Source organism: Stegodyphus dumicola, chromosome 5 (genome assembly GCF_044657685.1).
Source record: "Stegodyphus dumicola isolate Sdum_Otavi_A_Nest chromosome 5, ASM4465768v1".
Taxonomy (NCBI): Eukaryota; Metazoa; Arthropoda; class Arachnida; order Araneae; family Eresidae; genus Stegodyphus; species Stegodyphus dumicola.
The window spans coordinates 102,582,857-102,608,662 of record NC_140772.1 but is presented as its reverse complement, the minus strand read 5'-3'; the positions used below and the strand labels follow the sequence as shown (position 1 = coordinate 102,608,662).

The 25,806-nt window shown below is 31.4% G+C and overlaps 1 protein-coding gene across 3 annotated transcripts in view; it reads left to right on the top strand.

The window, feature by feature from the left end:
• LOC118190076 (poly [ADP-ribose] polymerase tankyrase-like) overlaps positions 1-25,806 on the top strand; it is a 346,106-nt gene that overhangs the window by 236,797 nt on the left and 83,503 nt on the right. For all 3 annotated transcript variants that reach the window (XM_085816925.1, XM_085816923.1, XM_085816924.1), the window contains 10 exons: positions 1,030-1,252; positions 2,210-2,369; positions 2,453-2,529; positions 7,662-7,812; positions 7,938-8,027; positions 15,614-15,763; positions 19,499-19,616; positions 19,708-19,819; positions 24,419-24,686; positions 25,675-25,747. In XM_085816925.1, the coding sequence (XP_085673051.1) occupies positions 1,030-1,252; positions 2,210-2,369; positions 2,453-2,529; positions 7,662-7,812; positions 7,938-8,027; positions 15,614-15,763; positions 19,499-19,616; positions 19,708-19,819; positions 24,419-24,686; positions 25,675-25,747 (1,422 nt within the window). The remainder of the gene's footprint in view (positions 1-1,029; positions 1,253-2,209; positions 2,370-2,452; positions 2,530-7,661; positions 7,813-7,937; positions 8,028-15,613; positions 15,764-19,498; positions 19,617-19,707; positions 19,820-24,418; positions 24,687-25,674; positions 25,748-25,806) is intronic.

The following is a 25,806-nucleotide window of genomic DNA, read 5'->3' as shown; positions in this document are numbered from 1 at the left end:
TTGTATTTTTTCAAATGGTCCCTAATTAATTTACTTCTCAGCACAGCCAATGCACACTAAACAGATAGACTAGAATTTTCTTAAAACACACCTGGAAAACTTGGAAAGGTCTGGGAATTTCATTCTCCTGTTTGACTGGCAACACTTTTCTAAATTCATTTATTATTAGTTAATAACCCTTTCAAATTTCAGGCAATTTTCTCCACAGATTGTAAATGAAACTAGTTCCAGCAATATGATGACATACCATTGCAAAATTTAATGCACATATTTTTTGTTTATGTGTGCTTCTTAATAAATATAAAATACCTGAATTTGCTTTAAAATATCATTAAATAGATTTCTTCCTTTTGTTTAGCTGCAAAATGTCTGTAAAAAAAAGACATTTTTTAATCCAGATTCGGCAGAATTCTTCGTTAGTGTAGTTTCAATCGTTAGTGTAGAAAACAACTATTGTAGTTATATATTAATTAATGATTTGAGGATAAGTCATGTGTAATTGGGAAATTTTTGTTTTTCAAAGTGGTACCATAATTAATTTATCTCTCAGTCCTGCCAAAGTGCATTAAGTGGACAGACTGGAATTTTTTTAAAACACGCCTGGAAAAGTCAGGGAATTTCATTTTCCTGTTTGTGTGGCAGCCCTGTAGAAGAGGTTGCAGATATATATTAAATATATTACAAGTGTATATAATAAGCTGTATAACTGTGTAAAAGAGTTTAATTTACAGCAGTTTACTAATTAGATGGGAATAGTTTATTTTAACAAAATGGTTAATTTTGTTCAAATGAAAGCAATCTGAAATTTATACTTGAGCATATTAAACTATTTAAAATTTTTAATCTACATTAATCTTGCTTAGTATTTTTTTAATATATTATGTTTCAGTGTGAGAATTTGCTTTATCATAATTACAATAAATTAAAGCTTTTGTTTGATTTTATAGCCATCTTTAAGTTTGAAAATTTTAACCCTGTCTCTTGTATCTTGATAACTAAAATGTGGTATAAATACTTTTTTTTTTTTAGATGTTCTGGAGACTGGAAAAGTTCTTTTAACAGCTGGAGCAGATGTAAATGCTCGTAATGATAAGCAAAGAACCCCTCTCCATTTGTCTGTGAACTCATCTGGTAGTGATAGTGATTCATGCTATGCAATTGAAGAGTGTTTACTGGGTTTTGGTGCAATGACAGATGCTAGAGATTGTAGACAACGAATTCCTCTTCATTATGCTTTCAGAAAAATTGGAAGGTGACAAAAAATTGTCTTTTAAATTTTTTTTTAACTAGCTACCAAATAAAGGCATTATCACAAATAGGCTATCAGTCTCGAAAAAAGATTTAGTTGTGTATCACTTTAAATGCATAAGTCTCTTTTCAAATTGTTGCCATGAAATATCGCCTTGTATTACTTTTAAAGACATTAAGTAATGAATAATCTTCACGAACATATATTTATGTTTCTTACTCTGTAAAAAAAAAATGACATTACCTAGGGCCATCAAAATTTGAATAAAACAGTCTGCTAACCAAACATATGCACCTGGAAGCCTGAATTTTGAATTTCATATTTTATAATGTTTTACTGAATTTTTAACTAACACAGTGATTTGAAAGCAAGCAGTGCCAACGCTGTACAGATTACAGCATTGTTATCTCCATTTCATGAGACCATATCAGAAATTCTAAAAGTGCTATTTTTAACTATTTTATGAAGTTGTTATTCAACCGAATTTTATGTGGCATAAGTGTGAAGAACATGATATTTAATTAATAAATTTAACACACAAAATGTTCATAATAAAAAGACAAAAAAAGTTTTGCAAATCATCTTACCAAGTACATTGGTATGATAAACAGAGAAGAGTTTAAAAAAAAGAAAAGGAAATGCATGCCAATACATAACAACTTCATGAGGAATTCTAAACACATGCTGCTGTTAAAATTTTTGTAATTTTGCTGTTGAGTTGTATATGACATAAGTGTGAAGAAAATGCTGCTTAATAATAAAGCTAAAAAGAGAAAAATAGGCTAGGAAGAGTGAGTACATCAGCAGATTGGTAGATTGCAAGCTCTGCAAGTGTGTAGAAAGACCTTAAGATACCCTTTTGGGCAACTGTTAAAATCTGAGACCCTTTCAGATTTTTTTTCTTTCTTTGCAAAGTTTTTTTTTTTTTTTTTAATTCATCTCTATGTTTTATTCTTCCAGGCCTTTTGATACATCTCCTATTGATCCAGTAGAAATAACCATGCTGTTAACAGGATCGATAGAAGCTGAGACTATGAATGTACCAGACCAGTTTGGACAAACAATTTTGCATTGTGCTGGATATCGAGGAGCTACTATATCTGTTCTAAATTTGTTTAAGGTAATATTTCACTGCTATGTAAAAGTCATATATGTGTCAAGAAACATAGCGTTATTTTTTTAATATTGTTCATTTATTTCCAGTATTACAAAAATCTTGATGCCAAAGACAAAGATGGCAATACAGCTTTAGGTCTTGCAGTTAAAAATGGACATGAAAGGTAGTTTCACTTTTTTTCAGCTAATTATGTATTTTTTATGCTGTTGGAATTGAGGTGTTATGATTATGTAAATGAACATTAGAATATTTTGAATATGAATTACGTTTTTATTGAAATGGTACAAATCAACATTTAAGTACGGGCAACAAATATATTTTAGCAAGTACTGTTAACCCTCTGAGCGTTATCGCTGGCTTTATCTGGTCATGAGATTTTTTGTCATTTTTTATATATTAGCTTATAATTTATGATATTTTGCTTTCTTACATTCTTTAATAATATAAATATCAGCCTAATAAATGTAAGTTTATGAAAATAGAAGAGAAAGTAAGTAAATATACAAATTTAGCTAAAAAAGTGTCTTTGAATGCAGGTCTTCATGACAGATCCAAAAACCCGTGCCGCTCAGAGGGTTAGTATTATCAAAGCTACACACCTGTTTCAGTTTGTATTAGTTCTGATAAAAGTAAGAAAACTGATAAGAAAACTTTAAATACCTAAGGTATGTCAAAACAAATATAAGCTTATTTAATTGAGGTTTTGTATATATGGCTGGATAATTTATATGATATGTACATTTTCTGAATTTTTATTTCTGAATTTACATTTCTGAATATGCAAATTATAAAAAGTTCTTCAAAATTTAAATAATTTTTATATATAATTAAAAACTTATGATTCTCTTAATTTTTTTTTAATAATGAACAATTAAGAGGCACATGGCTGGATGGTTAACTGTTAAAATTTTTTCCTACTCATGTTTATTTAGATTTTATTCTGAAAATGGTGTACTGATTTAAAAAAAAAAAAAAAAAAAAAAAAAAAAAAAATGGGTCATTTCTTTGCTGTGTTAAAATTAAAGAAAAATTGATGTAAATTTTGCATCAAAAACAGCTTTTTTCAAACATGAATAGATGCAATGCCTGCTGAATGGTGTTGCTGTGTACAGCACTGTGTGCCTGTAATAAAATAATTGATACTAATTCAGAAGTCAAACAACAAAAATCAGCGTTACATTTTCAAAATTTTCGGCTTAGTAATTCTGTTTACTAACATCAATTATTTTAAGACACAATAACACACCGAATAAATACTAATTCAGAAGTCAAACAACAAAAATCAGCATTACATTTTCAAAATTTTCACACTAAGCCCCAGAGAAGCTTCAAAAACAGCACCTGTCTAGTCTACAATGACAAAGTGACGACTGATGTGGTATTAATTTGAGCATTATTTAGTTTGTATTTCTTTTATAAAGGAAGCATTAGATGTCAATTTTTAATGGCACCTAAATGAGCATTATTTGAAATGTTTCTTCAAAGTGTTGTAAGTCATTATTAAGGTGACAGAACTTGTTGTATGCTCAGGATGAAACAGCAATTATGCAGTTAAGATTTTAATGTTTTCAGAAGTACTAATATGTTTGATTGCCTGATTTAATCTTACTTGATTATTTACTGTGATAGAACTTCTTTAACAAAAAGTTGAAAACATGGTCTTATGCCAATGCTGGTGTAATGAATTAAAATTTGAGAATGCATGCAGTGTACTTTTCAGGCAATGCTTGAACATATAAGGACATCTTTGCCTTCTCATTTGCAGTAATGTATTCAGCAGTAAGTGGTTACTTGCCTTATGGGGTATTTAAAGTATGGTAATACCACAGCAAAATCCAGATCTTCTATAATAAATGTATGCACATTTTCACCTTCCACCAGTGTTTTGTTTGTTTTTTGAATTTATCAGTCGTTTTTGATGCATCTAAATTTTTCTGGGCATATTTATGTAAAGTGTTTAGTTGTTTATAACATTTATGTCTAGTAAAGTTTATAACATTGAAGTTTCTAATGTATTCCTAATAATGCAACTATCAGGCTTACTATTGAGGCTAGTTAAACTACTCATTATTAAATCTGGAAAAAGTCATACTGTAGGGAAGAATTTAATCAAACCATCAAATATCAGCATTTCTTAAAATGTTTCTGAAAAAAGGCAACATAGCTTTAATGCCATTAAGTAGCAAAACTGTTATCAGAAGAAAAGGTGATATGAACAAGGAAAATTAAATATAACTTGTTGAAAAGCTGAAAACAAGAAAATTCTCAGTGCAAATGGATGTGGAGCTGTACTTATAACTTACGTAAGGTATATTGATAAAAGGGATTTTGCTGAAGAAATGTGTTTCTGTAAATCATTAGAAAGCACCACTACCTCCAAAGTTATACATAGTGAGTTTAAAAATTAAACTGCTGGCCATTAAAATTGCAATATTAGGAAGGAATAATCTGATGAACTTCAAAATCACATGAAAGTAAGAAGAGATTGGGATATAAAAATTATTTATATTTCAGCGCATTTAGACGACGTGAGAGGGAGAAATGACATCTGAAGCACTGCATAAAATAAAAGTTGTGTAGTGAATTTCTCATTCAGAAAGTGCTTTGTAAGGTCAGGGTTTACTCAGAATATCGTATTATGTCTCGAATAATAAAAAGACTTTGCCAGCAAATGTTAAAATTCGATAGAGGCAAGATTGTTGCCTATAAAGAGTGTGGATTATCGTTCCGTGGTACCGCCCATCGCACTGGTGTCATGCGAATATGGAATCAGTGGGTTGCTGAAAGTCATACTGAACGGCATGCCGAATCTCAACACCCTCCTATGACTAATGCCCGAGAGGACACACATATTGTGAGGTCAGCTCTGCAAAACAGCACAACCACATCATGGACCATTAGTCAGAAAATTGGCATATTTGCAGCATGCCCAGTACCTGCTCGTACATTGCGTTGACATTTGCAGCAGCATGGACTATCAGCACAATGACCATTACTTCGTCTTCCCTTGACAACGAAGCATAGAGAAAGACGCCAATCCTGGTGTGCCAAACGACAAAGCTGGATACAGGAGTGGCACTATGTCATCTTTTCAGATGAAACCCGGCTCTGTGAGCAGTATTCTGATGGCTGTATACATATCTGGAAGCTCCGAGGAGACTGCACGCTCTCCTACTTGCATTTGATATTGACATAAGGGCCTTGTACCTGGTGTGATGGTTTGTGCAGCCATTGGGTACATGACACGTACATCGCTGGTTCAGATCGATGGTAATTTGAATACAGATCAGTACATTTCTGATGTCTTATGTCCAGTGGTTGTACCAAATCTTCGAATCCTGCCAAACGCCATCGTCCAACAAGATAATGCAAGACCACATGTTGCACATTGTGTTCTGACCAAGCCCTGTTTGACTGTATGCCTAACTTAGTAAAGACCATTTTAGCTGTCAGGGATGGCAGCTGTGTCTACTAATTTTGCCCCCCTTCCCCCTGGAAACCCCCAAACTGCTTATAAATTTAATCATTTTGTTTTCATGCCATACTGTTTTATGTACAACAGATAACTTTTTTGTGCTTGCTTTCCTTAATGGTGTTGCAATTTTGATGGCCAGCAATGTACTTAGAGGTCAACAATATACCAATGAAAAGTATAACATCCTGTGCTGTAAGTGGTGTTTCTAATGTGATGGAGGGAGGGGGATGGTTGCTTAAAATTGATGAAAGATGAAAATCTAAAAATGCCTCTTGTGCATTTTGTTACTCACAGAGAAAACCTGGTAGTTAAAAAACATTTTGCTTGTTCTAAATGAAGTACTTAGTTATAAGATATATCAGTGCTATTAAAGCTATTGCCAAATGTGAACTCTTCAAGTTATTTTGTGAAGAACAAATTAAAGATCATTTGAGACTACTACTTTGCACTTCAAAGTAAGATGGCTTTTGAAAGGAAACTGTTTGAAAAGATATAGAACTATTTTATTTTCTTAGTGATTTTTTAAGCGGCAAACCTGAAATGAAAAATCTGTTACCGATCTGTTAAGGCATTTGTGAGTTAAATAGAGTATACCTTTAAAAAAACTAAATATATTTAACAACTTCAAGGAATAAATAAAACTCTTTTGATGCAAAAGCAGAGATATTTGGTTTTATTACCTTTAATAAATTATGTCAGACATATATTTATAACAAAAATTTTAAAAAATTTCATTGGCTGCAAAAATGTGAAGTCACTGATATGTGTTATATGTGTTATTAGGAGCTACATGTGTTATTATCAATCATCTGAAAATTTTATTGGCTGATTTGAAAGAAAGTTATTCTGATTTTAAAGAAATATATTTCCTAACTTGGATGATGCAGCCAATATCAGTGGGTTTATCTGATATTTTAAATATGCAATGTCAAGAAATCGCAGAAATGCAAAATAAAGTCTGTTAAAACTTTAGTTAATATTAAAGGAGCAATTGCATAGTTTTGTGAGGAAATCAAATATGCAAATGCAACCAAATATGCAAGAAAATTATTGTTACCGCTTCCATCCTCATATTTAGCTGAGTGTGAATTAAGAATTCAGCTGGATATAACAAACAGAAGACTTGAGACTGAAGTTAACTAAATTGGAATGTAACATAAAATCTTTTTGCAGCAAGCATCAAGTGCAACTAACTAAATTTAAATAATCACTTATAATTAAAATAATATAGAAAAATCTTTCATTAAAATTGTTTTGTACTTAATTCGGTTCTCCATTGTATCCTAAAAGGTCTACTTACTGTGTTTTCTCGATAATTTCTTAGTGCTTTCCAAAAACCTATCATTCATGTTTTTTAGTGAGCATTTCAATTTTTGAATATTAAAAATTATTTATATGTTATGGTGGCATAAGAATTTTGGAATAGCTTAGGTTGGGCATAGCACAAAAAAGTTTGGGAAACACTTTTGTAGAATATTGTTACTGTGAACTTCATGCAACTTTTTACAGGGTTTTTGTGTGTTCCTCCGTTTCTAACAATAAAATATGCAGCTTTAATTCTTCCACCGTCCATATGTTATCAAATCTATAAAAACAAAATAAAGAAAGATTTTTATTAGTGCACATCACTCTCAACCTCTCAACTGTTCAGGGCATAATGATTGCATGGAGGCAAATAAGACTAGTAATTTCAAAAATCAGTATTTGCCATCTTTTACCAAAGTGATTCATTACATTTCCGACAACCCAATATATAACCCATAAAACCTTATTATTTTAACATATTTCCTAAGATGAGCATTTTCTCCTTCTTATTTTAGTTGTGCACTGCAGCTGCTTCAGCAAGGAGCACATTGTATTCTTGATGTTGTTACACCATTGCATTTAAAAGATACTGTAGATTCATCCAACTGGGTGTGGAAACACGTAAAGAAAGAGCCTGAAAGCCCTGAAAAACATACTATAATACAGGTTTGCATTATGAATATTTTTTACTTGTAATTTTTAGAAATCAATAATAAGGAAGTGGATTTTCTGTCCTGCTTTATTAATTTTGCTTTATTCTACTGTAATTGTTATTTTTACTTCAAAACTAGGAAGCTTTGTTGAAAGATTGGCAAGGTATATTGTATGTGATGATGAATCAATTGGAACATCAAGGGAAAGGAATGAATCTTGCTGTTGAGGTAACTTTGCATAAAACTATAATTCTTGTATAAGAATTATTTCTTATTTGTAAGTTTTCCTTAAAAAGCAGATTATGATAAAAGTAATCATACTTCAGGGTCAACTATATTCCCCCTTTTTTAAAGTAGCATTAAATTGCTATGCAACAATATAATATAATAGTATACAAAAAGGATGAAGGTATACTTTATTCCTATTCAGCAAATCCTTCTCTGGAGTGCACTGAAAATATCAAAAACTCATTGCCCATTTGACGATTGGTTGGGTGTAGGAGATAAGAATTGCACTGAAATTGCAACTACTTATGCACAGACACCCAAGCCCCGGGTTGGGCTTGGGTGACCTTTTAATGTGGCTCACTTTGCAAGTATGATCCCTTCTCAATCTTGTGTAGAGGCAAGAGAGATGTACCAAGAGGCAAAAGGGAAAATTGAATTCTAGTTAGACCAAACACTCAAAGCAGCAGCTGACTCACTATTTTACATTAGACGGTGCACTGCAACACTGCTTTATAACCATGGATCATCACTTACATTATGATGGGTTATTTCAGATTGAACTGAATGCTTTGTTTTCAATTTGATTTTCATGAACTTTGATGTATAATGTACAGTCATTTTACAGCACCATAGTTATTTCTCGTAATCTGGGTGAAAGACAGATCAGTGAACACGGAATGAATTTTTGAAGTTATATGGCAAGTAGCTGGTTTCATACAGGTAGAAAATATATTTGCTTCTTCTGTGTATGTTAATTACAGTACTCGTTCAAGATCTGTACTCGTCGGGACTTCGGCAATTCCGGATTTGGGATTTTTCCGAAACATAAGTTTAAATCTAGGAAGATGGCATGTAGAAATTATAAAATTGAAAATATGAAATCGGGATTTGTAATAATGTATGGATCGGAAGTGTTGTCATCGCAATGAAAACTTCTGTTATATCATCTTCATTTATTACTGCGTCTCCACATGTCTTTGCAAAATCCATTAATTGGAAAATTTCACTTGTGGTTTGCGATATTCGAAAGCATATCATCTTCATTTATTACTGCGTCTCCACATGTCTTTGCAAAATCCCATTAATTGGAAAATTTCACTTGTGGTTTGCGATATTCGAAAGCCTTCAGATTCCCGTCTGTCATCATCATCATCCCAACCAGGAAATAAGGTAGCTTGTCATAAATTATACCAAGCATTTTTTAAGGTATCATGAGACACATCTTCTCACGATCTTGCGATGCTCCACGCAGCAGATTTTATGTTAAAATATTTCCAAAATTCTTGAACAATCTTGCCATTATTCAAGAAATTTAACATGGATTTTAAAAATGCTACTTTATATTTGTATTTCAGTTCACGCACTATTCCGATATCCATAGGCTGACTGATGGGCATATGATTTGTAGAAAAGAATAATACAGATACATTATCTTTCACTAAAACTTTAATTGAGGTGTGAGCCTAGCACTTGTCTACATTCAGGGCAATGTTTGCGTCATATGGTAAACCAACCGAATTCAAATGTTGCTGAACCTCGGGTATGAAATGATTTTCAAACCATCAATTCATTAATGCTTGAGTCATCCATGCTGCTTTATTTGTGCAATATTATAACGAGGAAAATCTTTGCTCCTTTAAATGTGCGAGGTCATATATTTTTCCGATTATGACAAGTTTACAGTTGTACATTCCTGCAGCATTTGCTCATGCTAGAATTGTTAAGTCTTGCTTTGGAACCTTTGACACCAGTTGAAGCCTTTTCTGTAGAGGTTGCCAAGGTATTTCGTGGTACATATTGGCAGAAAAGACCAGTTTCATCAGTGTTGTAAATTTGTCCTGGAGGTAACGTTTCACTATTAATGTGTTCAATGAGTTCATCTGCAAATAGGGTTTGAAGCTTTTTCACTTGAAATTTTAAATTGCATTATAGCACAGTGATTTTAAAATTTGCTTAACCAATCTGTCGAATGCGTGCACTCAGTTTTTAAGTTCATTTTTTCATGAAATATTTCGGCTTGGGACATTAGCATTGGACCCATTAATGGCACACCCTCACTGCGTCTCTGTCTGATCATTTAATCATCACTTTATCATGATCCTCATTTTTAGCGAATAATTTTTTTGTTATTCATTGCGATTGAAATCCATCAAAATTTCATAAAGTTCCCTTTTCTGTTATGTCATACGCAGCTGAATTTCCAATGCCATATTCTTCGCATAATTTTGAAACGGATATACATGTATCCATTTTTTGGCAGCAATTGCACTTTTTGTTTAATTAACATCAACACATGCTTTCACTTTGTAGATCCTGTTGGAACTCCAGAATTAGAAACTCTTTTTGACATAATAGGAAGTTCAAATTTTAGTAAATGCAAAAAATAATATGCTGGATCAAATCAGAAAGTTAAGGAACATTGTAATCTGCTATATTAACTGAAATTCCTTGGAATCAGTAAAGTATAATTTTAGCCTAGCTCAACAGCTTCCGCTATACATTATTGGCCATGTAGCAGGCAATGAAGGACAAAATATTTTGTTAAATATTATCTTGTTTATATTGTGCACTGAGACACTTAAGCCTGAATTGTGTTAATTTAGTTATTTATTATACGTACATGTAATTCTTGCACATGCTGAAGGTTTATCTGAGTCCTAAAATAAATTCCCGAATATACTTAAGCTTACTGAGTGCCGCCGCCAGATATTTTGCTGCCTGATGCAGTCTCTGGCGGTGCTAAATTCTCAACCAAGCGCCTCGCTACGCTCTAAATTTTGGGTCCCAGTGCTTTCCCTAAATTCTAAGAATTTTATCATCCCTTAATTATGTTACTCAGTGCTTCTCTAAATTCCAAAAATTTTGTCTTCTCTAAATTCTGCTGCCGGTTCTGGGTTTATGTGATTACAATTCATTTATTCTTAATTCAAATGGCACTAAATGTGATCTTTTGATCTATATGTATCATTAACAAAATCTATTTTTAGCAGGGCTGTGCAGTCGGTAGTGAAAATGAGCAGCTCCAACTCTGAATTTGACACCTGGAATTTTAAAGACTCCGATTCAACTCTGACTCCCTCATATATATATGTATATGTAAACATATAATACTCATAGGTTATAGCTTATTTTTTTAATATAAAATAAGTAATAGATGCTACAGGAAAAAAAAGTTGATGGCATAGAAAATTATTTATATTTATTAGCATTTATTATGAAATGGAAAAACTGGCATTAGTTATTTCTAAGAAACAGTATAGCTTCAGCAAGATCTTTGTTGGAAGCCCTTAGATGCGATTTGATAAACTTCAGAGCTGAGAAGAGTCTTTCCACACTAACTTGAGTAGGAGGAAGAACTGTTACTGTTAGGGCTACTTCTTTTAACTTTTCAGGATAGATTTTTATAAGTTTTAAAAGAGGTATTTGGCAAGGGTAATCATATTTCTTTATTTCTTCAAAGGCCGTGCAGAAACTTTGTATTTTTTCATTTTTATATCTAAACACTCTTGGTTCTTTATTTTCATTCACTTTGCCTAAGCCTTTTCAGTATTATCCAAAAATATTTCTTAAAATTTATTTCATCACTAGAAGACGATGATAGAGACTCAATTGCAATGTCTGCAGTTTGACTGTCCTGATTTGAATTAAGTTCATAGATGGCTTTCTTTGCCTTTGTTAGTCAGCCAAGATAATTCGGTGTTTCGGATCTACATATATTGAACCCAGCAAGATCTCATTGTCTAGCAAATTAGTTTCTCATTTCTTCATTGAAGAAATGATTCCTTCTGCAATAAACCCTCCATTTCAGAAAGAACAAACATCTCGTTCTTCCATTCTCCCCTCCTGTCAATTCTTCAGATTGCAGCATTTTGTGGCTATATACGGTGTAGAAAGAAGAGTTTCCGATTCTACAAGATCATTCCACAGTCTTTCTGTTAGCGTATCATTAGGGTTACCTACATCTTCTAAAAAAGACCTTAATTCTAAAAGCCTTTTTTATCATCAAATGTGTACTTCTTTATCATGTTGCTTGATCAATAATTGCTCCTTTTCCTGCTCGCTTCCTAAGAATGGCATTAATTTTAGGAGTTCTTGCTGCTATTGCTACTTACCTAAATTTACCAGTGAAATTTGTAACTAAATGAAGTAACTAAATGAATCAGTTTAATCACTAATGGCAAATATCACATCCATCCTCCTCTCTTATATTTATTTATTAATAGGTCAATAAAATAGAAAATAACTATTTATTAATGTATACAGTTCATAAATAAAAAATAATAACTCAGCTTGTCATTAATTTTTTCAATTAATTTTAATTTCATTTCAAATTCAAACTGTCCTACAAAAACTGGAGTTGGAGTCGACCTGTTTTTAGCGACTCCAGCTCTGTCTCCTTTTATCCCAAAATCTGCCTGACTGCGACTCCACCACCCTGATTTTTAGCATATGGAAAGAAATTTTTGTTAAATTTTTTCTTGTCAACAATAACAACTTAAATCCGTAATCATTGGCAAGGCTTATGTCAACATAAAAGGTTACCATACTCCTTTATTATTCAATTACTAACAAAAAAAATGTTTAGGCATTGCTACATGAGTTATTACTCAATTTGTCATGTTTTGATAAACATGCGGTGATGAAATGAAAGTATAATAAATAATGATTCGCCAGGTTGGCGTAGGGTCAACGATGTATCTATGTGGAATGTTTCGGTTTGAGTTGTGTGCCAAAAAGCAGATAGGCGGGAACGGAGCCAAATTACTGATCATACAAATTTATGCTAAAATGTCTTTTTCTTCAATAACAAGGTATTTTATTTAGTGTCGAAGTGAAATTAAGAATCAAGACTCTCCAGATGTTTTATTATGTGCGGAAGGGAGGATTAGATACGTATGCGTAAATTCTAGGAGAAAAATGTTGGTGATGATTTTGAGGTCCGGATTTCGGACTTTGTACTGTATCAAAAACTTTTCACCTTTTAAGGTATAATTTCTTTTATCATGCAGTGTTAATTTGGTAATTTCAAGATCAATTTGTATACAAAGTTTTCCAACAGGGTGTTAAGTACATTGCAGTAGAAGTTTGTGGGGGGGGGATGTAAAGAAAAGCAATCAAAATTATATGAATTTTTGTAAAAGACCTGTTTTTGATATCAATGACATTTAAAATGTAACAGTCACATTAAGATTACAAAATTAGTAAAGAGGTCCTCACTCTTATATTATGGTAATTGATTTAAGATTTGGGTTGAAGCTAAATGTTGTTAAGTGGATATAGAATGCAGAGAGAAGCCATTTGATTGACTTGAAATCACGCTAATCCCACAGCGGCACAGTAACAGTGGAGTGGTGCCAATCAAAATTTCAAATTTGGGCTTTCACACGCCCATATTCGCAGTAGGATTACATCATTCAAAATTCGATGGTTCTGTGTACTGTTGTTTTATCATAATGTGAGAAATATACATACATTTATTTCATATTTTTCATTATTTTATTTCATCAAATATAATGCAAGACTCTAACATTTGGTGGCGACACTATGAAAAGTGAAGCGAACATTTATAGTGAACCAACGCAAAATCGCAAAATGAAAACAGTAGTCCTTCAGGGTCAAAGCCCCTTTGGACTAATAAGAATGAAGTTATGTTAGCTTACCGAGTCATCAAATTATCCAGAAATTCCATCGCTGATAGAATAGAAGTTATGTTTGAAAATGTCAGAAAACTAGTAAAAGAGTAAAAATATATTTCAGAAAACTAGTAAACTAGTAAAAATATATTTCAGAAAACTAGTAAAAATATATTTTCTTAAGTTAACAGTGTGATGAATCAACAGATATCTGCAGTATAGCTCAAGTAAATATTTTTAACATTGGTTACCACCAATGTAAAAAATTTCTCTGTAAAAGAAGACATACTGTCAGTTTTGTTATTAAAAGTCAGTACACATAACGGGTCACCAATGGATTCAATTTATCCAAGTGATCATAATGACACTAGCAGTAATGAATTGAGTGATGAAATTTATCACAACTTGCCAATGAATGGACAAGAAATTCGGGATTTATTTGGCAATTCTGACTCTGAATGAGAAGTTGAAGGATTCGAATAAAATTCTCTGGAAATTTTGTATATATTATAAAATTATATCATTCACTAAAATGGAAATAAAAAAAAATTTGCTAAATTATGAGTAAAATTTTAGCAAGAACATTGGCATGCTTTTTTGCTGCTACCGCTCATGTGACAAGTATGTTTTTCTCAAAAGCCAGGTAGGGAGATTGACTTATACATGTGTGTGTATATGTGGTAACTTTGCCATCAGATTCCTACAGTCATAGCTTTATCAGTTTTTTGGAAAGAAGTTCTACCACTTTATGCTTTGTCATTTTTGTTCTGATTTACAAAAGTCTTCCCGGTATCATTACATTGCAGAAATGCTTCACCATTGTTCCTGCAGAGATATAAGAACCCTTGGCAAGTATTGATGTGTCTCTTTTATTATGATTTTATAGAGTGTTAGGTGTCCATCTTCTGCAAGCTTGTGTTCTTCATGAATGATGTGATGGCATGATCCATCACTTGTATCCAGTGGTAATACCAGCAGCTTGATTTTGCCACCTTGACTTTTGCATATCAGGATTTACCATGTCTGCATTCTTCTGTGTTCATTACTATGAATACTGGAGGCAATCTCAATACTATAGAGGCTATTAAATGAACATGCAACATGCTGTCTCATTTGTGTATGGATTATACACCTGCAGCTGCACTGAATTTGAATCTTTGTAGGTTTTATGCTTTCACTAAGCAAAAATCGGATGGTACTTCATTATTCTTGTTTTGTGCATTGTTGAAATATTGCTGTCATCTTATCATTTTGTTTCTCCAGTTCCTGTGCATGCAGGAGGTGTGCGAACATCACCCTTTGGTAACAGAAGATAACTTTTGTATATCTATGGCTTGATCTATCACATGCATCCAGTAGTAATACCAGCAGCTTCATTATGCCACTTTGACTTTTGCATGTCATGATTGCCCATGCCTGCATTCTCCTGTGTCTTCATTGATTGCTATGAATACTGGAGCCAATCACAACCCTATTGAGGCTGTTAATTCAACCTGCTGTCTCATTTATGTACAGCTTATACACCTGTAGCAAGACTGAATTTGAATCGCTCTATGCTTTCAATAAGTAAAAATCTGATAGTACTTAATTTTGTGCATTGTTGATTGTTGTCATCTTATTTTGTTTCTCCAGTTCCTGTGTATGAGGGAGGTGTGCCAACATCACCCATTGGTAACAGAAGATATATTTTGCATATTTGATATACAAGAGTTTTCGTCGTGCATACAATTTAAAATATTTCTACAGATTTTCCACTGAATGATCCATGTATTTATGTATGTGTGCCATAAGTAATAATATCTTTGGTACAAGTGTACAAAGCTGATATGAACTATATTATAAAATATTTGTGCAAGAGCTAAATTTTGACATTACTGCTATTAGGTCTTTTACAAGTAGCTTAGTTATGTTATAATCTGTATTTATTTTCTGTGTAACTTCTTTAAATTTTAGGCTTCTTTAAGGACACGCAAGTACAATGTTTCTCTAAAGCTAATTGGAAGAATAAAGCATAGTTGGTTATTATATAATGAAAGACGAAGTATGCTGCATGTTTTGGCTCGTGAGGCTATTCCTGATTATTGCCCTGATCTTCAAATTAAGGTAATTATAATATGAATGTAATTTATAACTTCTGAATTTCATCCATGTGACATAATTACATATAGTGCATGTTATGTAGTTGGCTAAATACCATGTACCTCATTAGTGACTTAGTGAATATGGTTGCTCAGTTCTAATTTGTTCTGTTTCTACTCCCAGTGAACAAGCTGTCCCCCCTTCCTGCTATATGTAACATGAATATGTCTAGTTTCCTTTAGAAAATCCTCCATGAAAACATTCGTCTTATGGCAGATGACAGTTAAGCTGACTATTTATTACTAATTGTATGCAAATGTAGGTCTTCCAACAACTATTACATGTGTGTGCAAGTGCACGTGTACATATGACAGACGACTTGAATTTATGTATATAAGATCTGAATTATTATTAAATAAAATTCTGCTTAATAAACTTATTTTTTTATTAAAAAGTTTTAAGTTTGTCTGTAAGCATGAAATATATATATTAAAAAACTGGTACTCTGTAATAAGCAATTGAAATTTGCTTAAATTGTAAATTTTGTTTGAATGTAAAGTAATGAAAAAATAAATGTGTACATGTACACAAATAAACATTTAAAAAAGGGAAAATTCCAAAGCATGGAGTTTTGCAGTGAAGTAATCTTTTTTCATTTTTTAAAAATTTTCAATCTAAAAATGTTTATGAATTTCATTGTGTCTTCACTTTTAATTTGTATTGTTTTTATTAATTAAAACTTTCTTTTCTGTTCTTCTTAATAATATAAAGCAAAGTCATTGGATTTCATGAATTGTCATTAGTGTTCTGAAGAAAAGATAGGCTGCTGAATTTCTATTTATAAATTTATCACAGAGGGTGTTCACACATTTTTGTAACAATTTTGCAAAGTTTATATATAAGCAAACCTTAAAATTTTTATTTTCTAATATGTTCAGTCTTATAGCTCTTTTGTTGAACTATTCATATTGCATCTTGATTTCCAAGATAAACATCCTTTTCATAAAACATCAAGGTTGATTTTATTCCACTCCTCCTTCACAATCTTCCAGAGTTTCATGCAATGTTTTGGGATGCCGCTTATAAAGAGCTTGTTTTAAAAGTCCAAATGCACACTAATCCATAGGAGACACATCAGGGGACTTAAGTGGGATGCATTTAGAGGGAATACCTTCAACCCCCCTTTTTTTCTCATTTTTTTTTTTCAAAAATAAAGAGCAGTAGGTTTAGAGGTATGGCTTGAAGATTTATCCTGATTGAACTTAACACAGCAAACATTGTTTAGATAAAGAAATGGAATATTTTCTTTAAAAATAGGTGTTAAAACATAATTCTAACAGTAATCCGAATTATTTTTGACGTTTTTTGTAAATTTGTTTTACTAATTTTAAGTTTTCTGTTATAAGAGAATCCAGTAATAACCATAAAACCTTTAGAAAAACTTTCCTTCTTTCCTCTGAACCAACATAGTCTTTTTCTCCTCTTTTTCTGTTGCAATCAGGTAGGTATATACAAACCTCATAAATTGTAACTATATATTTCCATTTTTCACCTGCCAAGTAACTTTCATATAGCAATTTGCACATAGTCTTATGCTGAGAAACATGTTTCGGCATTAGGTGATGAACATCGTGTTTTTTTTTTTTTTTTTGTTTGTTTGTTTGTTTTTTTTTGATTAGCTTTGAATCGGATTTTATAATTTTGATCAGAGTTCCTATGGAAGATACCTAGATTTTGCAATAGCTCTTTAGGGGGCTGGATTTTCCTTTGAAATATGAAATGTGAGTTTAGATTTAATAACAGCTGTACATACCTTTGTTGGGTGTGCATGTTTTGCCTTTTTCTTGGTGAGATGTAAACTTTAATTTTTCTTTCCTTTCATATTAATCATGACACTTATTTTACATATAAAAATATTAAAACCATGCTTTTCACATCTTTTTTTAATAGTTGAATAAGAGTATTTCTCTTTGGACAGTGCAGCAATATAGCCTTCAATCCATTGTTTATTTTTCAGTGACTTTTTTTTTTAAAAAAAGAATGTTTCTAATGCTGCAGATGATAATTAAACCTTATTCCAATTTGATGCCAGCCACATTTGAATTTTAAAATTGATATTTAAATTCAGTTATTAAAAGTCAAAATTGTTACAAAAATTCATGAACACCCACTGTATTTTTGCATTTTTCTTCGTAGTTTATAACATCGTCTCCCAAGACTATCTTCCTTTATTTGTTTATAAGTACATTATTTCTTTTTTTTTCCCCCAGTGAATGCATTCTTGTTCATTTGCTGCAATTTATATTAGCTTTGATATCTTTCTTGTAATTTAAAATTTAAATAGGTTTATATGAAAATGTACATAAGCTTTTATAAGGTGATCTTGGTTATTTTTATATTACAATTTCCTTAGTGTACTTAGTGTGTGCTTCCTTGTTGATGCTTTCAGGAAGGTTTTTCTTATATGCATGTTATCTATAATTTGGCTTTTAACAACGTGATTTCAAATTTAAAAAAAAATAATAATAATTCCAAATATATGCATGTAAGCACATTAGGAGAGTATTTAACTTTACAGTTTGATCTTTTATATATATATATATATATATACATACTAACTTTTACAATCTGATTGTAAAAATTAAAAAGCTGTTTGTTTTTCCTATAAAATATAGTAACGTCAAAAATGTAATGTACCATTGAAACATTTTGTGCATTTCTAATTAAGATTCTAGTTAACATTCTAGTTAAGAAAAAGATCTTGAAAAACCCATATGTGTATAAAAATTACGGTACACACAATAATTTACTAAAAAAAAGTTCATCATATATGTTGCACCACCCTACATCCTGTAGCAAACATGGCACTTAATATTCATTTATTTAGTAATTCTTTTCTATAATGATGTAATCATCTTAATTATCATATAACATTTATAACATAACTATAAAAGTAATATATAAATGAATAAAAAAATAAATGTCTTACCGTGAACTTCCCAAAAATGAACTCTGCTGATTTTCTTGTAGACTATCAAATAGATAATTAAACAGAATTTTATAATTTAAAGTAAACTACATTTATTTATACAAAACCATCAAAATCTGACTCGTCAATGACAGCATTAAATAAACGAATGACCATCAAGACCATTGTCATCACTCTGCTCTAAATCATTTCTTCCAATGTCATATCATCATTTTCTTATTCAATCAATGATTTCTGATTTAATAAAAGCTAATATGACTGTATCAGCTCGAACTGATTTCCATGCTTTATGGACCCACAAGGCAATCTCCTCATGCAAAGCTTTGCTGATCCATCTAGAATACGTGAGGGAATGAAGTCTGTTTCAGAATGGTCATTGGAGTAAGCAAGCAAAACTACGGAGCAGAAAGCACATGCATTACGGTGGAGTGCCACCTATTGTATTTAGGCAAGTTTGATTTGGATTAGAATTAGATGCGCTGTCTTTGTGCAACCTGAGTGATTGTATCATGTTAAAATATCACAGGTAATTCTATATCTAGTAGTGCATAACTTACAGTATAAACTAGGAGTTTTAAAGAAATATGAAAAAATTTCTTCAGATATGCTGCAGACCTAAATTTTCAACTTTTAAGTGCATGTTAACCACGGTTTATCTATCCGAAATTATAGTACCCACACTCTTGTATCATGAAAAAATTATCTCATTTTTCATATATATGCATTTCAGCAATGTTGTTTTTAATGTACATTTTTTAATTTTTTAATAGGTTGCACAGTTTTTAATTGAAAAAGGTGTCCCTCCTATGGTAAAAGATGAACATATGTGCACAGTTCTTCATTTTGCTGCAGTGAACTGGAATAACACCATATGTTCCTTTTTCACAAGTATATTTATTTTAATATTGTATATTTCAATACAAGCAGAAATATTTATCATGTGGATTTTTTTTTAAAATATATTTATTTTTCATTTCAGGTAAGGTGGGTGTTACTGGTGCTGCTCATGTAGATCCTGATAATTCTTTAAGAACTCCATTTTCTGCTTTATTTTGGAAACTTACAAAGGAAGATATGTCTGAAGATATAAGGTGCATAATTATTTAATTCTGTTTGCTGTCTTCAGTATGATCACAAACTTTTTTAACTACAATCACCTACTTTAGATAAAATTTCATTTCAACAAACACCATTCCTGAATTATGCCCAAAATTCTTGATATTTTTCAAAACCACTGTCAAAACGTACAAAAACATGTAATTTTGGTAAATTTATGTTGAGTTTCTTATGTTTCTTAGGTGAAATAATTGAATAATTCCTGTTCACCAATAAATCTGCTTTATTGCTATCCGAAATTTCGATAAATATTTTATAACAATCATTTTTACACAGGTAATGTCTGTATTCCTGATTACTTTTGGCTTCAGCTTTGAGATCCTTTAATTCAAGAATTAAATCCTTAATTTCCAGATTTACTTAAGTATTTGTTCTGCTCTGTCTTTTAATTTTATATCACATTCTTTTAATGTTTTTATACCTACAGTTTGTTGTTTAATAATTTGGATGTACAGTTAATTACTTACGTGATTAATATTATCATTTTGCTTTATCTAAAGCTTATAAATATTTTTAGCCATAACAAACAATAAGTTACATGCTTTTAACTTCTGTTAATATTATTTTAAACAGTTAGGTATATGGTTTGCATTTACTGAAATTTCAAATCAAAATTTAATTTCTTTATGAAGACTTTATGTCGGTTGAATAATTATTGTAAACAGTGGATTCTATTTGATGATCAAGCAAGTTCTTCTGTTCTTAAATTAGATCATCAACAATAAGGTTCAAAGAAAATAATATTAGGTTGACCGGAAAGTAATGCCAGTTTTTAACCTATATCTTTAAAGTATCATAACGACTCGAAAACAATTTTATTATTCAAAATAAGCACTAGCCGAATCAATACATTTTTGCCAACGAGATATAAGTTTATTTATGCTGGTAGAATAAAATCCTGGAGTTCTGGACGTGATAAAGTTTTCACAGGCGTTTTTGATCTCATCTTGGTTTCTGAAGCATTTCTTCTACGGAATGTTATCCAGATGTTTGAAAAAGTGGTAATTAGTCGGCGAGAGGTCAGACGAATATGGGGGAAGAGGGAGAGTCTCATATCCCAATTCATTCAATTTCTGTAGGGTCAGTTGCACGACATGCAGCTGCGCATTGTCATGGAACCGAACACAGGTCCAAGGAAAACGGAATGTTGCGAAGGTAAGCACTTTAATGTTGCTTCAACTGTAAAAAAGTGATTAATACTGATTTGAATCTTAAAAGGCGAAAACACATAATGTACAGGGCCCCACTTAGCCTAATTGTGACTGCGGCCCTCTCTGCTTCACTACTGCAGTAATGAAGAACCAAATTTTATGGAGGCATTTAAATTTTTATAATAATAAACTTTCTATTCAGGGCCTCTCTCTGATGTGGGGTTCCAGGGCAACTGTGCCACATGCCCCTGCCTTAGTCAGGCTCTGATAATGTGCATCGTCTTTTTCTGCGACATATCACCGAACGCTGAACGCGCTGTAAATTTCTTTATGGAAAACAGTTATCCTGATAAAAATAGGAAAATACTGTCCTTCAAATGAATCTGGGATGTATTTAAATGACTGAAACAAAAAGACATCCATTATTTCCACCAAAGAGGAGAAAAAAACCTTAAAATAGGGGTCCTCAACCCGTGGCCCGAGAGCCACGGATGGCTCACTGAAGGTATTTTAGTGGCCCCACATATGAATTTGAAAAAAAATTGAAAAATTTGTAAGAAATTTTTATTTTAAGAAAAATTGCCTAATCAGCTTTTTGTCGTAAAAAATAACTTTGTTTTCTCTTATTCTTGATATTTAGAACATTTTGTTGACATGCCTGTTATTATTTGGGATAAAATTTTCTGAAAATGACGATTTTTTAAAAAAATTTCACTTTATCTTATGTAATATGTGTTCCGTCTGAACTTCAATTAGAATTTATAGATTTACTATGCGACTTTGCAGTAAAATGCAAGTTTCTTGAAAATCCTACATTCATTAATTTTTATTCGAAATACGTGATGGAAGACAAGTATCGAGGAATTCGTAAACATGCAGTCTTCATGTCTTCTATCTTTGGCAGTGCCTACATATGTGAACAGCATTTTATTAAAATGAAAATCCTAAAATCAAAAATAAGAACACAGCTGACAGACAGACATTTGGAGGAAACTTTTACGAATTGCAATAGCACAGATTAAACCAGATATTGAAGCTTTAATCAAGCAAAAACAATTTCAAATTTCACATTGAAACCAAAGTAACTACCATTTTCCACCAGTAATAGAGGTTTTTTTTTTATTTTATTTTATTTATTTTAAATGCATTTTGTAATATCGTTCTGCACACTCATCACTAAACTTTTTTTCATATTTAAGAAAAATTGCAAAACATTTTAATTCGATTTCCGACTGTTGGATTGACTTTTCAGAACCAATGTATCCATATACAAATCTGCAACATTATCTCTTCGGTTAGAATCAGTTGTAGTCCTGCAAAAGAAACCTCCCTGTTTTTATATAAATTTTCTGACTACACTATTTTTTTTTTTTTTTTTTTTTTTTTTTTTTTACAGACACGTGGCCAGCGAATCTTTGTGAATTTATTGATGTGGCCCTTGGGCGTGTAAAGTTTAAGACCCCTACCTTAAAACATGGTTCAAAGAATCTAAAGAAAGCTTTCCAAAGAGATTTATGACTGTTCCTGCTTTTTCATATAACTGTAAATTAAAAATAAAGAGAGTGTAAAAAAATATTAAGATAAATTCCACAAATTATCAGACATATCTGATATTCCAAATTTCAAATATTAGGTTGTTCGGAAAATAATGCATGTTTTTAATTTATATCTTTAAAGTATCATAACTCAAATAAAAAAAATTATTAATCAAAATAAGCATCAGCCGAATCAACCCAACGAGATATAAGTTTATTTATGTTGGTAGAATAAAATTCTGGAGTTCTTTATGCGATAAAGTTGTCAAAGGCGTTTTTGACCTACTCTTGGTTTCTGAAGTATTTGTTGCAGAGATGTTATCCAGAGATTTTAAAAAGTGGTAATGGGTTGGCGAAAGGTCAGGCGAATATGGGGGAAGAGGGAGAGTCTCGTATCACAATTTATTCAATTTCTGTAGGTTCACGACATGCGGCTGAGCATTGTCATGGAACTGGCCGCTTTCTATTGACAATGCCGAGCACATGCATTGCCATTTTTGGTGCATTTCGTTGATTTGCTGACAGTGCGCATCTGCTGTGATCGTTTTGCTCAGATTTAGGAAGCTGTGGTTGATGAGACTGGCCGCAGACCTCCAAACAGTCACCATAATTTTCTTTTGGTGAAAATTTCACTGGAAAATGTTGTGGTGTCTGACTGCGGTCCAACCATTGAGCCGAATGTCAAGAGTTGTTAGAGAGAATCCACTTTTCATCCCATGTAACAATTCGATCAAGAAAAGGATCATGTTGTGGAGAAGAAGAGCAGACGATACTTCAAAGCGGCGACTTTTTTTTTTTTTTTTTTTTTTGTTTGTGTGCGTGTTTGTTAAATTTGTGCTACACTGTGGCCTAGCTTGTACTCATAAAAATAAATTTGCAGAAAATCCCATTTTTGACATCTAAACAAAAATACCTAGTTAATAATTTTGAAACAAAATGATTATTATAGAAATATAGAGCAAAAATAGAGCTTCAAAGTGATATATAAACCAGTATAATGCAAAATATTTTTGTTGCTAAAAATGTACAGGAAAGAAAACAATTGCAAAAATCTGCATTATTTTCCGGACAAGCTGATAAAAATTTGTTTGCCAGTTCATTTGTTGACATAGCTGTGCTTTATCTTGTTTTTTTTATACTTCTGTCTTCTATTATGAAATTATTAGCACACTTCCACTAATAAAAATTGACTTTGATAGCATTTTAAATTCTTTAATAAACTAAAATTTAAAACTAGCAAAAATATTACAAATATACATATTGCATATAAATCTCTAGTTGTCATTATGTGCTCATGGCATTGCTTACTATTCAGTTCTAATGGCAATAGAATTTATCTTGCTTTTAAATTGAAATTGTTAACACCAAGACATTTCTGCTGTCCTTTTCTTTGTTTGGGTAAACTTCTGTTACCGTTTGCAATGATAATCATAATGTTTTATTTCAGCAATAAATTTTCACATTTCAAGCCATTTTATAACTTTTCCATTGAATGTTACCATTTTATTCTGAAAGTATTTGACTGCATAATTTTATTATTAAAAAATAGTTACTGATGATATTACATCATTTGCCTTAGTTTTCTTCGTTCATTATAATGATTTTTCATGCTATCTACCACATTGCTGTGCTAGGAACTTTTTTTGTTTTGTTTTGTTTTGTTTTTGATTACAACATGAAGCATTTGAGTGCAGCACTTAAACAGGAGAATAAAAACTTTAAAAAATAATTTTAAGCTAAAGTAAGTAAATGAAAGCTTGCTGAAGACAATGCATTTTGAATATTGAAATGTTCTCTCTATACTGTAAAATATTTAAATGTCTAGCATAAGTATATTATTTTATTTTAAACAAAATTCCTAATTATTTATTTTTATTTTTAAATTTAGGAATTGGTGTTGCAGTTTAATGAAAGCTGGTGCAAATCCAAATATACTTACTCGATATCCAATTATAATGAATCCTTATCCCGGTGTTCGTTGTAAAGTCCTAGACACATTGCATATGGAAGATCCTAATGCTCCAAAGTTTACCCCTCTTGTTATGGCTATTTACCAGGCAAATTATTCAGTTGTGAAATTCCTTTTGAATAAAGGTGCTGATGTAAATTTCCCTGATGGTCAATTAAGAACACCTTTGATGCATGCAGCTAGACTGGTATAGTATTTTACCTTTCATAGAATATTTATTAGTGTATTCAGCTTTTATGATGCAAAATAAATTATGATGTTATACACTTGATTTCCTAAAATCAAGCAATCTGCTACTTTTTTTGATTCCATGTCATATAATCATTTTGATACTCATTAAACATTATTCTCTTAGCTTAAAGACACGTGCATGCATTGAAAAAACATTCAGTGCTACAGTTTAGACACAGTTAAGAAATAAAGACAAGAAACATAATTATTCAAATCAGATGTACTAAAAAATTTGAAAACATGCATGTTATATATAAACTAAGCATTTTGTTAAAAGTATCCACCAAAAATTGGAGTGCTGCTCTGTTGCATGATTAAACTAAGTGCTTGATTCCTTCATGATACCTTTCACGGCATAAAGAGCAAATATTAATAGTTGCATGTCATAAAAACATAAAGTAAATGCTAAATTTATTTTAAAATTTAAATCATATTATTGTTTAATAATTAATGATTCTCAAAATCTTTTTCTTCCATTAATTTCTTTGATTGTTTCTTAATGTTTTGAAGATTAACAAAATAGTTGCATTAACTTCAGTTTTTATCACTGCCAGCATATCTTCACCTAATTCTGTATTGTCTGAGTTATATTCTTAATATAAAGAGAAAATTAATTGTAAAAATAAGAACGTTGAATGTTAAGTTTTTCGTAGCTGAGTATTTGAAGAACCATCATATTTAAATGCAGTATATAAAGAGAAATAGGAAAAGTGCATTTTTGCACCATTTTATTGAATCCTCAGTAATGCCTTAATCTTCAAAATTAATTTTTTAAATATAATTTTAGAGTTCTGCCCTTTCTTACAGTATTACTACTAGTCTGCTGTTCCGAATTTTCCAACATTCATGAATTTTTAATAAATGAAAGTAATATTGTTATTGTTAAGATAAAAATGAAGTAATTATTTGTGCAACAATAATTTGTATCTCTTGTTTTCTTTCAGAATGATATAAGAATGGTAAAATTGTTGCTTAATTATAATTATGATCCAGCAAAAGATAGGAATCCATATGCAGGTATGTATTCATTTTAGGGGAACAATCTAAAATGCTTTAATCTTCCTGTATTTCTCTCT